The sequence below is a fragment of the Dermochelys coriacea genome, chromosome 6 (assembly GCF_009764565.3).
Source record: "Dermochelys coriacea isolate rDerCor1 chromosome 6, rDerCor1.pri.v4, whole genome shotgun sequence".
In the NCBI taxonomy this organism is placed as follows: Eukaryota; Metazoa; Chordata; order Testudines; family Dermochelyidae; genus Dermochelys; species Dermochelys coriacea.
In genome coordinates, this window is record NC_050073.1 from 100,053,078 (window position 1) to 100,066,403 (window position 13,326).

Consider the following 13,326-nt stretch of genomic DNA (forward strand, 5'->3'; position numbering starts at 1 on the left):
TGAAATCATCTTCAAAGAGCCATTGAAAACTATTAAGCGTGAAGTAAGTCAGCTATTATACAATTTTGTACTGCACAAGAATCTTTTCTTGGGCATTAAAATCAGCCAGGACCCTTATATATTTGAAGATAAGTCCCTATGCTTCCATACAAATGGCCAGGTTCTGAGCTGGGGTAAGTTGATGTAGTTCCATTGAAGCGTTGGCCCAAACTTGGCATAACTTTTCCTTTCACGGTTATGAGTGCTAAAATGTAAAGTTATGCTAATACAAATATAAATTGATAATGATCTGATAGGTAAAGAACGTACTCTCAAGATAAGCAGTATTTTTATTAGGCAAGTTAGAGATACTCATTTAAATTTATTCATACTTCCCCCATATATGATACCATTGAGCCTAATAGATAGAAAATGCCAGTAGTTTTAACCCTTTTTTGGGCAGCTGTAACATTTTACTAGTTTCATTGCTTGGCTCTACCAAAAAGTTACTACTTCATCACTTGTCCCTGAAACCAAAAATGTAACAAGTTCCTGGTTCCCATTCGTATGCATCCTGCAGCCTCCTAGTCTAAGATCTGTTGGGGATTAGAGTGTGTAGAGTTGAAAGGTGAGGTCCAGCACAGAAGTCGCACAGTGGGTTCATCATTAAGGCAAGAGAGGGCGGTTTCGGTACTAAGCATCTGGTATTGGGACTACAAATAGGCACTTCAAGATTTTGGCTGATGCAGTGCATGTATCCATGGCTAGGAACCATTGGTGAAGAGGATGTAACTGGAACCCTACTAAATACAAGATGTGGACAATAGCCACAATTTTAGAAATCACAAGGCACTATATTTTTAAACAATTGTAGTTATTACAGGTGACATTAGAAAAGCATTTAAAATGTACTTATTTCATTCTGTTTTTCTGTTTCCCTTTGATGCATATAGATTCTCAGCTACTCAAATAACAAGACACAGGAAACTTGTAATTACATTTTTATTTAAAATAAAAATTAATTATGGTGCCTTTTTAAATAGGGTACTGCACAATCTGTATATGCAACACAGTTTTTGGTACAGAACATACTTATTGAGCAATATCTTTAAATTCTAAATATACATTAATGGCTTGTTTGAGAAACATGACAACATTAATTCTGATTTTTTTTCTCTTTAGTCATTTATCACCGATACAGATTTCCCATAAACAATATTTGTTTTCATCTGTACATGTGGTACACAGTCAAGAAGGCAGATCTCAGAATATTTACATTCATGCATTAATTTTAACACATTATCTTTGCAGTATAAAATCATATTTTTGTTTGTACAGATGCAGGGAGTATTGTAAATATATATATTTATAATAGGTCTGATTTTTCCATTGTCTTACACTATGCATAGTAATTTATATCTCTACAAAGTGAGTGTAAAATGCCACCAAATCAGAACAATAGGTTTCTACCCACATTGCATAGTGTAAATGACAACACACAGTGCAAGGCTGTGGAGAATCAGGTCTGTACATGTATATTCTATACCTTAAACCTATAGAACTGTCCATCCTTTATAGTCTGTTTTTGCAGCTTCTAAGCAGGGTCTAGGCTCTATGCTAGTCATGTGTTTGTTGTGTCTGAGTTAGCAAGGGGCTAAGCACCTTCAACTCTCTTGATGTTAGTGAGGGTTGGGTGCTTAGCAGTTTGCAGGATCAGACCCTTTAGAGCTGGTCTCACCTATGAGTCTCCTAATTGCAAATATTTATTTAAAATTAGAATTAAAAATAAAAATCATAGTTAATTCATTGTCTCAGACATAAAATATTCAGGTAGTTTATGTGCAAGTCTGACCATGATTAGAGGTTAAAGCTATAGTCACTAAGTAAAGTCTTGTTTTAGTAACAGAGGAATGCAAATCTAGAAACTCGTAACTCTCTGAGCCAGATCCTCAGCTAGTGTAAATCACCCTGACTTCACATCATGAGCAAGAGCCTCATCTGGTGTATCTAGCTATATAGGGCCTTTCAATACTTTATCATTTTAGAGGCTAAAAATATTCTTTAAATCCTGTGAATTTCTATTTTGAATTGCCAATTCCTGCTCTACAGGGTCACTGTTGTAGTGCAACACTTATCTCTCAAGGCTGCTCTATTCCTTTTATATTTAATTAAATGTGTAATAAGGGAACACACAAGCTCCTTTTATTGAAGCTTTGCAGTCTTAAACAAAACCCTGAACTCATCAGAAAGCTTCAGAAGACATCCCCCAAGGCATCACCTCATTGGCCTCTCTTTTCCGAAGATTGGAATCCACTTCCAGTATATTTCTCCCAGTGCCCCTCTTAAGATCCCCTTACATTTTGCGGCAATGTATTCGACTGCAGGTGGGGAAGTCAGGATTCTAAAAGCAGAATTATCCCTGCAGAATTTTCTACCTATTCCAAAAGCATGATCCATGAATGTTCAGAGTAAACCAGAGAGGAGAAATTGCTTATTTTAACTGTTGCTGTCCTAACTTGGCCAGTGACCAATGAAAGAATTTTAGATGTTTGCTTTTTAAATGCATTGAGGTGCACATTCAGCTATAACGAATCAATATTGTGGTGAACAACAATTTACAATTCATGTGCCTTAATATGCTCATTGAAACTGTCCACAAATCTGGTTACTACTTAGCTCCTATGCAGTGCTTGTCATTATATATCTCAAGATACTGTTGTAAGGAAGGCAAGTACCATTATTCCCCTGGGGGAAACTGAGGCACAGAGAGGCAAAGTGACTTGCCAAAAATTACACTGAAGGTCCGTGGCACAACTGACAATAAAACCCAGGTCTCCAGAGTCTCTGTCCAGTGCTCTTTCCATTGAAACATGCTGCCTCTCCATTGTGTGTTCACTGTTCAGGTCACACATTCCACTATAAATAATTTAGGGAGCATGGGTTAAATTTTGATTGTATTTTAGGTCATGGGTCAGATTCTCTTTCCATTGAAATGAATTAGATTAGGATTAAGCCCGTATGGCCTGTGCTTAGATTTTTTGCAAAAACATACATTTTAATAGACATAGTGATCTACAAACCCCTTTTTCAATCTTGGCCTTACAGAGCCTGTCTTTAAAACTTTACTAGGAAATAAAGAAAATCAGCGAGCATTAAGATAAGGTGCTAAGAGGGAGTTTGGACCATGATCATACTATGTACTCTCAGCTATGCATGCAACCAGTCTCAAACTATGGCACAGTTGTATGAAATTTTTTTAAAAAAAAAATTAAAAAGACAAAACATAATTAACTACACCAAATAATCTTATGCATTGAGAAACCCTCGAAAGACAGTAACATGTTTTTATTATAGTATTTAGGGGGTAATTGCCTTAGGCAATGAATATTTGGGACAGTAGATTCAAATTGTAAATTCTGTCATTGTTAATTCCACCTAAAAATATATCGGTGTATTTTGTGCAAGCATACAATATAAATACAGCAGGGAAATATATGATCATATTCTTGGGGTGAAGGGTTACTTATTTCTTTTCACTTTTGCATTTGCATTCATTCCACCTCAAGAAAGACTTGACATTTAAAAAATAATATTCATGTACCTAAACTGCTATATAGGGATGACAGGCTGAAAAAATAATCTCATAACTCCATAGATTCCTCAACAACAGTATATAGCAGCATTTTGTTTTGTCAGTGAAAGGATACATATATTTACATATACCCTATCCATTCAGTAGGTAATAGAAAACTAGAGATGGGTCTGAACCAAAATTCTTGACCTGAGTACCTTGGAACTTTACTGGGGAAGAGCTTCAGAATCCAAATTTCACAGCGTCCCCTAAACCATGAGACATGGAAAAGCCTCAAACAATGGGGTTTTCAAAATTCAGATCCAAGTTTTGCAGCTCAGGCCCATCCTTATGTAAAACTAAAAATATCAACATGTTTCAGTACTGACATATTTTAATGCCAACGTGCAGTTACTTTATTCAATGAGACTGCAATGGCTTGTTTGAGTTTTTCGAAGACACAGAGACAAAGTATTATTGAAGCTTGACAGCAAGACGAGAAGCCGGAGTGTGGTATAACTTTCTTTTCACTGCATTGATATTTTCAGCACAGTGATAAATGGAGACATACCAATTGAATGACAAAAATAATATTTCCAAACATCCTATATCAGAAGGTTGGGGTGGGCAATACTGTAGACAAAACACTGGCCTTTACCCTAGGGGATTACTGATTAAGTCTAACCTGAGATCCTAAGTGAAATGAGTCTGGTGGATTCAGCTTCACTTTTAATAATCTGCAATCCATGTCACGAAAAGGTACAACACAAAGCTATCACATAGAATTTGGCACAATTGGCAGTCTCTACTCAGGAAATGCAGAGGACTGAGCTAACACGGGCACACCGATTTACTAGTCACTAGTAAATAGTCCTCTAAGTCAGGCCTACAAAGTCCTTGGTGGGCCAGCTCAGGAAATGCGAAACCTTCAGGAAATGACACTTGTTTTCTGCCCCAGCAGTTGATCAATAGATAGATAAGGAGGACTTCAGTTTCCAGTGCTGCTAGTCCTTTCAACATGGTCAAGCCCAAATATTCACTCCAAACTGTAAACAAAATCCTTTCTAGAGGGATTCTCTGATGGTTCTGTGTGATGCAAATACAGTAAATGTGCAGAACTTCACAGAGCAGGAGAAATCTAGAACTTGTTTAAAGCTAGGAGATAAAGGATATTCAGGGGAAAATAGAGGCTGATTATGAAGTAACTGTGTTCAAAGCACCTTTTAATATTATCTTATCTTTAATAAGCTATGCTAATTGCCAATTATCATACTTTGACTTCTTTTGTTTGAAAAGTCTTCAGCCATGGAAATTGCATAGTCACCAGACTGTATTTCCTGGGTTAACTCACAAGTTCATGCAATTTTTGGTTGCTCGGTGGATTAATTCCTTCTAATAACAAAATAATAGTTAATTGAGACTATGATGCTTCTAGATTGTAAAAGAAAACACTGCACAAGCTGGAGAAGCACGCAGGTGAAGATTTCCACCCTCTGAATCTCAGACCCGTTTTTAATAAATTGCTGCCACTCTGACATATCACCTTCACATCAAAGGACCCAATTTAAGCAGCTCTTTGTGGATAATCAAAAATAAAAGGGGGGGGGGGACAGAAGCTGGAGGCATCATGATGTTGCTTTCAACAGATGTGGCATGCAGTGATTATGCCTTTGTGAGGTCTTTTTTTCTGGGTAGCCCTGACTGGCAAGTTTATCTTCCCTTTGACAATCAGCAAGGCTGAAGAGCAGTCTGCTTTTCTTCTCTGAATAACTGATACGTGCACTATTCCCGAAATGAAGTCCATGGCCACAGAGCTTCTTTCATTTCCTTATTTCACCCAACTTGCATGCTTTGTGTGTGTGCTTTTAAAGTTTAACACCTCCCATGTCTTGTGGGGGTTCTGGAGATTATACCACTGCATTATCAACTGTTTTGTTGTTCTGGGAGGACGTCATTGCATATTCAGCTCGACTTGTTCCATTCTCTTCTTTTCTCAGCGGTTTCCTTGGGTGATCACAAGTTCAAGGACAAATGGGGAAGGGGAGAAGAAAGGACAGAGAAACATCTTCATTATGAATATAGACTGAAAACAAGGACATTTCAGAAATGTCCTAGGCTAATAATTAGAATGTTTTCTAGACAACAAAATGTTTCATTTTACCCCTTTCTGAATATAGATCAAATCAGAAATTGTTTTCCTCCAATCTTCTGCTCGCCCTAGAACATGTTGATTCAGTTACTTATGTTGTATCATAGGCTCTTTGGCTTTTCAGTCCCAATCAGTATTTAAATATGTGAGTGAATTTGCTTGCTGGAAAGGCAGCCTTTGGGAAAAGAATTCATGATTTAGCTAGCAAGCAGGTACATCCTGGGCAGGGGCATTGCAAGTTTTCTCACACCCCCGCCACCACAGTGCTTCAAATTTGTCCTGGAGAGAGTGCATCTTGGGTTGAGAAAGTAGATCTGTCTCCATGCTTGTTCAATCCTTGGCCTCTCTCTTGAAAGCACCAAGTAATGCAAACTGTGATGATGGAGAAACAGGTCCATGAGGAACTGAGTTTCAACTCATTTAACATAACCCACTAAACAGTCATAATGTGGCAGTTTTCAGTTGGTAACTAAATGGGTTAGATTTGAACCAGCGACTTGAATCAGTGCATACTGTGAGCCGTTCCGTCTGGTCAGGCTCACAGTTGAACCTGCCACTCTTTTTATCACTGTCATTAGTTGGTAACAGTCTACAACCTTCAGCTCTGGTAGTGGCGCACTTCCAGAAATGTGCTGCAGAGGTAGAAATCTCTACCAATAAGTAACTGAAACAACCACAAAGCAAACACATCACTGTGTTCTGTATTTCAAAGGGTCCCTGCAGAGATAGACGTGAGCACAAGTTTCATATGTGAACATTTTCCATAATGTAGGATAACCATCTGTGAGGCATCCTACCTCCCCCACGAATCCTCTCCTCCCAAGTGGTATACCCTTCATGTAAATATGAATGTTAAAGTACCTTATACAGCAAGGGCAAAAGCACTAGTGGTTTTCATAAAGATGTTGGCCTTTAGCTTAAGGCACTTCTATTTGTGTTGTATAGCCAAGAAGACTAGAGGAGCAAACATAATATACCATTAAAGTATCTGGTATTGTTTTGAGATGGTTTTGCAAGGTAAAACATCAGAAAAAAATCCTGTTTAATACCAAAACAATTCAATACAGTATGGTTTCAATGGGGAAAAAAAGTTAGTTGAAGGCTTTATGATGGCTGATTACAAGACGACAAATTTGTTCCAGTAATAATGTACACAGCACCTTATTGCATTTCCTAGCTGCTGAGTTAAGGCTTGTTAATATTAATTGTTGTTCCAGCTGTTAGAGTCAATAGTATTGGAAGGGAAGATTACAAAGCTTTGTTGAACTCTTTTTTTGGTGATTATGTGTACACTTGTCTGTAACTGAAACACATTTGCTCAGGTTCTATACCTATATTTAGTTATATTAAAAAGCACCCAACCCATCTGCCATCTCTCTCAGAAGAGGAATGAAGAACCGAATGGTTTTCTCTCTTCCTCACTCCTTCCTATTATAAACAGAGGAACAATTTTGTGAATTATTTTTAAATCCCATTTTTTTCAAAATTCAATTTTTTTAAAATTTCAAAATCTGAACTTCAGCCCTATAATTGTTAAAAAAATGGGGGAATTTTGACCATGTCTACTTTCTATCTTATCTAGCCCCCATCTTTTTCTTTCATTCATCTTTTTATGTCCAACACTGAATGCATCCGATGAAGTGAGCTGTAGCTCACGAAAGCTTATGCTCTAGTAAATTTGTTAGTCTCTAAGGTACCACAAGTCCTCCTGTTCTTTTTATTTTTCTCCTATTGCATTCTCTCTCTTTTTCTGCCTTCTGCATCTTTCTTCACTTCTACATGGGTCTTTTTCTTCCAGTTTTCTCTATAGTTTCTCTTTTTCTCTGTATTACTTTCTTTTTTGAAGCTCTCTTTTTCAGACTCTTCTTTTGCCTCTCCATTCTCTTTCCTCCTTTTCATCCTCATCTCCCTATTTCTCTTTTCCTCCCTTTTGCTTTCTGATCTCCTTCACTATCATCTCATGTTCACTATCTCCATTCTTCCTTATTTTCTTTTTTTAAGCGTGAAGCCTATATAGAGCTGGCCTATCTGTCTTAAAACTTTCAATGGGAAATTCAGAAAGACCTACCTTCCAGTGGGTGAGAAATCTCCAACATCAGTTGAACAGAGAGGTCCACAGAAACACTCGATGAATAGCCCTAATACACACTTAAACGTGTTTCTAAGAGCTTGAAAATAATGGAATGGGATGGCATCAAAGTCATAATGGCTTTCTCCTATGATGGCATCCTATTTTCCCTCATGACTGCTTTAGGGTTAACATTAGTAAAGCAAAACAGCTATATTATTGAATATCAATGATATAGCAATTTGAGGCTTGTATACATTTTGGAATTATACTTTTGTTCTGGTATGGAGGAGTGCTATGGTTAACAAATTCAGGAAATTTATTCTCAAATGTATTACAGATATATGAATTTTATCGGTCGAATTATTCTCTTAATTACACCAGTGTAATTCCATTGACTTAATGGAATTACACCAATTTATCAGATTGATGAATATGACCCTGTGTGTGTGTTAAATGCTATCATCCTTTTCCTACAGTACTTAAACTGCCATTATATATGAGGCCTAAGATCATGGCTCTTGTTTTTCTAGACATTATTAGCTTCATTGAGATCCAGGTATTCAATGAGATTCCATTTTTTTTAATAGCATGCTATAGAGGGAATACTTTTATCCCATTTAGTGTCTGATAAGATTGTCTGTTCCTTCACCTCGCTCCATATAAAACTCTTTAAATCACCTTTAAGATGATGATCTAGACCAGTGATACTCAGACTGAGGCTCGTGAGCCACAACTGGCTCTTTAATGTGTCTCCGGCGGCTCTTTGCAACACATTATATTAAAACTCTGTGTGATTTAATTATTAATCAATCTAAGTGATTAACCAATCAGGCTACTTTTACTATGTTATTAAGCAATTATAGTTGATAAAATAATATTGTTCAGTCATTTTGTTGTGAAAATAATATTTAAAAATAGTAACTGAAACCATGAATTCACACTACTGTGGGTCTTTTGGGTAACACTGATTGCTAATTTAGCTCCTGATCACAGAGGTCTGAGTATCCCTGTGCTATAGCACTGTTATTTACACACTGCCACCTCAGTGCTACTTTTCAGGGGGTAGGTGCTTCAGAATTAGTGAGGGTATAAGTGGGGAACTCTTCACACCCATGATATTCACTCACTGGCAGGAGAAACAGGAGGTTCTCTAACAAGTGGTTCGCATCTCTTTTAAAGTGCAATTTACTACACACAGAACATTGATGTGTAGCAAATCTATCAGTGTATTCTTCATAGGGAACAGTTTCAAATGAAATGAACATGCAGCTCTGCATAGCTTAAAGCAGGTGCCTATGGCTGCCAGTACATGCGTGCAATGGTCCTTCAAAGTCAGAGTCCATAATAACCTCTCCACCACGTCTGCTTTAATGTGCATATATCCTAAAATCAAGAGAGCATTAGAACAGCCATTTAATGGATACACTTCACATGTTTATAGAACCTAGCGTTAAATAAAAGCTTAACATTGAGTGGTAAATCATGTTTGTCAGATAAATATACATCCTCTTCTGTGCTAGCTCTCTGCAACACTGAAATGCAACCACAACAATGCAATGCAAGTGGTATTTTTATGTTCTTTCTTCAGCAAATTTCTTAAAGGAAAAGCATTTGGGACACTGGATCTTAGCTAACCAGTGAAAATAGTTTGCCTGTTTTACAAAACCCCTTAGGCCAGATCCTCAGCTGGTGTGCATTTGGCAAAGCTCCACTCACTGTCTTCAGCAGAGCTATCTTGATTTTATACAGTGGATAGTCTGGCCCTATTTATCTCATTGTGACATGGTTTTGAATGGGTGTGTAAGACCTCCTGGACAAAAAGAATAAAAGATCAGTGGATTATTAATTTAAACAAGAGATTATCATGCCTTGCAATATTTGCCACAAGTAGGTTTATTAAAACTTCAAGATGATAGGACAACCTAGAAATGGGAATAAAAGTTTAGTTCAGAATGGCAACATGTAATTAATTTACAAATTTAGGGCCCAAACCTGAGAGATGCTCAGCTGCCTGAATGTGAGTTAGTGTCTCTCTGTACATTGAAGCACCTTCGGGCCCAATGCTGAAGAGACTCTATGTCTGGAGTTCACAGCAGCTACAAGGATCAGGATCTAAAATTCAATATTTCCCTAATACTTCAAAAAACATTTTTTTACTGTAGAAGCACAAAAATGGAGTTTTCAGTGCCTCTGTGAAGTGAAAGTAGGTTTTATTTCTATTGAGTTCAGCATACAGGAGTAAAAAAAATGCAGTAGTATTTCAGCGTGCTACAATTCCAAAATATGGTTGCTTAAAAAACTATTTAATATGAATAGAAATATTCTCTCTCTCTTTTTTTTTCTTTTTTGAAAGATGTGGATAAAAGTAAGAGACAGCATAAGTGGCTTTCTGCTACTTTTCTTCCACCCCTCCACTCAGCCCTGGAGGCTGCTGGGGGGACATTTCAGGCCATATAACAAATTCAAGCAATCTCAATAATGACCCATTTAGGGTCTGTTCTGTTGGCCCAGGATAGCTGGAGAAAAGCAAACCCCATATTTGAACCCCCATGTGGGCTTTGGGCCAGGAACTGGTGGAGTAAACCTGGGAAGGCTTTCCTTTGCCAGTGGAATCCAAACTGTCAGCACCATGCCTTTTGAGCTATTGGTGCTGTACAAAGGGGGCAGAGCGAAGTCGAGGATCAGGCCCTTAATGAAAACTGCTGCCATGAGGCGAGAAGAGCAAGGGATTGAACATTCCTCTGCAGTGTTAGAAAACCAAGTACAGATGAGCATTGTGCTAGCACATAGCAAGTAAACAGTGAAGTCTATAGACCCCAAAACCAGTCTGCTATCAATGGCCAAAGTGATAGAATAGAAAAAGTAAGCAAACAGCCCCACTAATGAAAAGTACATATGATTTTTCATTTTCTTTCAATACTAACAATAAAGGGAAAAGGAGTACTTGTGGCACCTTAGAGACTAACAAATTTATTAGAGCATAAGCTTTCGTGAGCTACAGCTCACTTCATCGGATGCATCCGATGAAGTGAGCTGTAGCTCACGAAAGCTTATGCTCTAATAAATTTGTTAGTCTCTAAGGTGCCACAAGTACTCCTTTTCTTTTTGCGAATACAGACTAACACGGCTGCTACTCTGAAACCTAACAATAAAGGGGTTGTTAATAACACAGTAATGTGCATTGGACTTAATTCTCCTCACAGCAATTTTACACGGGTGGAGCTGCTACCTTCAGTGAAGTTACTAGTGACAGACATTGGTATAAAGGAAAGAATCAAGTCTATAATTTGTAATTTTTGCCAGGTCTCTTTAAATAAAATTATATGCCATGGGGGAAGAAAATGGAGTAGATAAATACAAGCATGAAGAGAACGGTTCTACAGGTAGCCCATATAAACTAGAATTGGAAATTGTAATTCTGGGTTGTCTGTTTCTCCTTTGTTCCCAGTTATACATTTCTTTCTTTCTTTAAGGAATGTGTCTCCACCTTCTCATCAGAATCTCTGTGTTACCTGTCAGGCATCAAACGGAAGAGTAAGGAAAGAGACAGTATCAGGAAATTAAATGATCATTTCTATACAAGCACCTCAAAGAATTAAAACTTCCTGCCTGCATTTAGAGAGAGAGAGAAAAAAAAATGTCTTTCATTGGAATTATGCAAAATAAAAGCATTCACTACTTTGATTGCTATGCTGCAAGTCTAGAGAAGCTGACAGTTTTGTTATGGGCCTGCTTTAAAAAATCCTGATTTAGCAGAAGCAGGACAGGAATGGAGGAATAAGTATTATACTATTATTTAATTATGTTACTTTTATTGGAAAATCTCTCTAATTACATATCAGTGACCTGTACATTTATAATAAGTTTAAAGAAAACAAAAGAGAAGCCATGTAAATTTCAGCAAAGACAAACAGTTTGAGTGCTGGATGTGAAAGCAGTCATCCAATGTGCATGAACTGATAATGACTGATGGTGAGAAGTGAATTTTCTTTAGAAAAATGATTTGTGAATTACAGGACCAGCTGATGAAAGAACTTTACTGACCAAAGACAATTATTTTCTGTGACAACAGTAAAACCTAGAACCTTCAGCTGCAAAAATCTCAGATCTCTACCATTACAGCTAAAGGACTTCGTGCCAGCTGTAGTAATATTAGGACTTACATGTAGGGCAACCATATTTAAATTTTTTTTTTTTTAAAAAGACACTTTTCTGGCAACATTTTTCAAAATTATTAAATACTCAAGTGATCAGCATTCTAGCTTCTTCTTTTGATCTGTTTCATGGGAGTCTGAAAGCTCCATCTAGAGCAAAAGAGCAGATCCAAAAAAGACTGACCTCAGCTCCTGCACCCACGCTGCATTTTCTGTCTATGCTTCTGATGACAGAGAACTGGCAGGTACCTGCTCTCTATCTCCTTTACATCCCCAGGGGCTAGAGCAGGAGGTTTGCACCGACTAGGCTGGCTCACTAACTCACCACACTCATATTGCAATGTGTGAGCTTAGGCCTTGAATAATAGTTCGTGTGAAACACACACGTGCTATGTGATGAGCGTAAAAGAGGCTGCACAAAACATTTTACATCAGTACTATCATTCATTTGTAGTTTATAAAAAAAAAATCTGAACATTCTGATTGAAGAAATTTAAAAAAAACCAGGATATTTTAGAAATTCTTGGGCCATGATATGGAAACCTGGGACTGTGGAGTAACACTGGAAGGTATGGTCTTGTTACTTACTTGCTTTTTAGGCCTCCAGCCACTAGAGGAAAACCGCCACATATATTAGAGCAGGTTTGAACTTCCTTCCAGTGGAGGGCAGTGTTGATACACAAAAGCCCATACCTTACTTTTACTGAGAACTTCATGGATTCCAAGGCCAGAGGGGACCAGTGTGATAATCTAGTCTGACCTCCTATATAACACAGGCCAGGGACCCTCCCACAACTAACTCCTTTTGTAGTAGAGCATATCTTTTTCTAAAAAAACAAATCCAATCCCCATTTAAATATTGCCAGTGATGGAGAATCCACCATGATTCTCAGTAAATTATCTCATTCACTTCAGGATTTGGCTCTCTTATTAGTATGTTTAGTAGATTAAAAAGCTTTGGGGAGTCAGATTTCATCTGTGTTGCTGGAATTTCTTTTACAATATATGTCTCGATCTTGGAGCTTCAGGCATTCAGTGCCATTACAGAGAGTTTCTCTTTGGAACAGCTGATGCCAAGGAATGAGAAGGACAGATGTACTATAACTTTACCACCTCTCTGGTGACTCTAAGACATCTTCAGGCACTGTAGAACAATCCTGGAGGTGTTATACCAGGTCTCATGCCAAAATCTTGTGATTAGGTAGATATGGCAAGGGGATAGGGTATTTCATGCAGAGAATTATACATTAGTGAGACAGACGCACACACACAAGTCTTCCACTAATGCAGCATTTGTAAAATGCTGGAACATGAACAGTTCCATCATGTAAAAATACTGCACTGTATATACACTGGGTTGTGTTACATGAAACTGCAGACTTTGTGAAGGTCTTTGGAGAGA

The 13,326-nt window shown here is 37.7% G+C and overlaps 1 protein-coding gene and 1 long non-coding RNA gene across 2 annotated transcripts in view; one reads left to right on the top strand and one right to left on the bottom strand.

Annotated features, from left to right (window-relative positions):
- Positions 1 to 11,965, top strand: part of LOC122460870 — a 29,246-nt gene extending 17,281 nt beyond the window's left edge. The window contains exon 2 of the long non-coding RNA XR_006282453.1: positions 11,244 to 11,965. This is a non-coding gene — a long non-coding RNA (uncharacterized LOC122460870). The remainder of the gene's footprint in view (positions 1 to 11,243) is intronic.
- Positions 1,027 to 13,326, bottom strand: part of PRIMA1 (proline rich membrane anchor 1) — a 95,378-nt gene continuing 83,078 nt past the window's right edge. Inside the window, exon 5 of the mRNA XM_038408035.2 lies at positions 1,027 to 5,554. Within this exon, the coding sequence (XP_038263963.1) occupies positions 5,458 to 5,554 (97 nt within the window). The 3' untranslated portion in view covers positions 1,027 to 5,457. The remainder of the gene's footprint in view (positions 5,555 to 13,326) is intronic.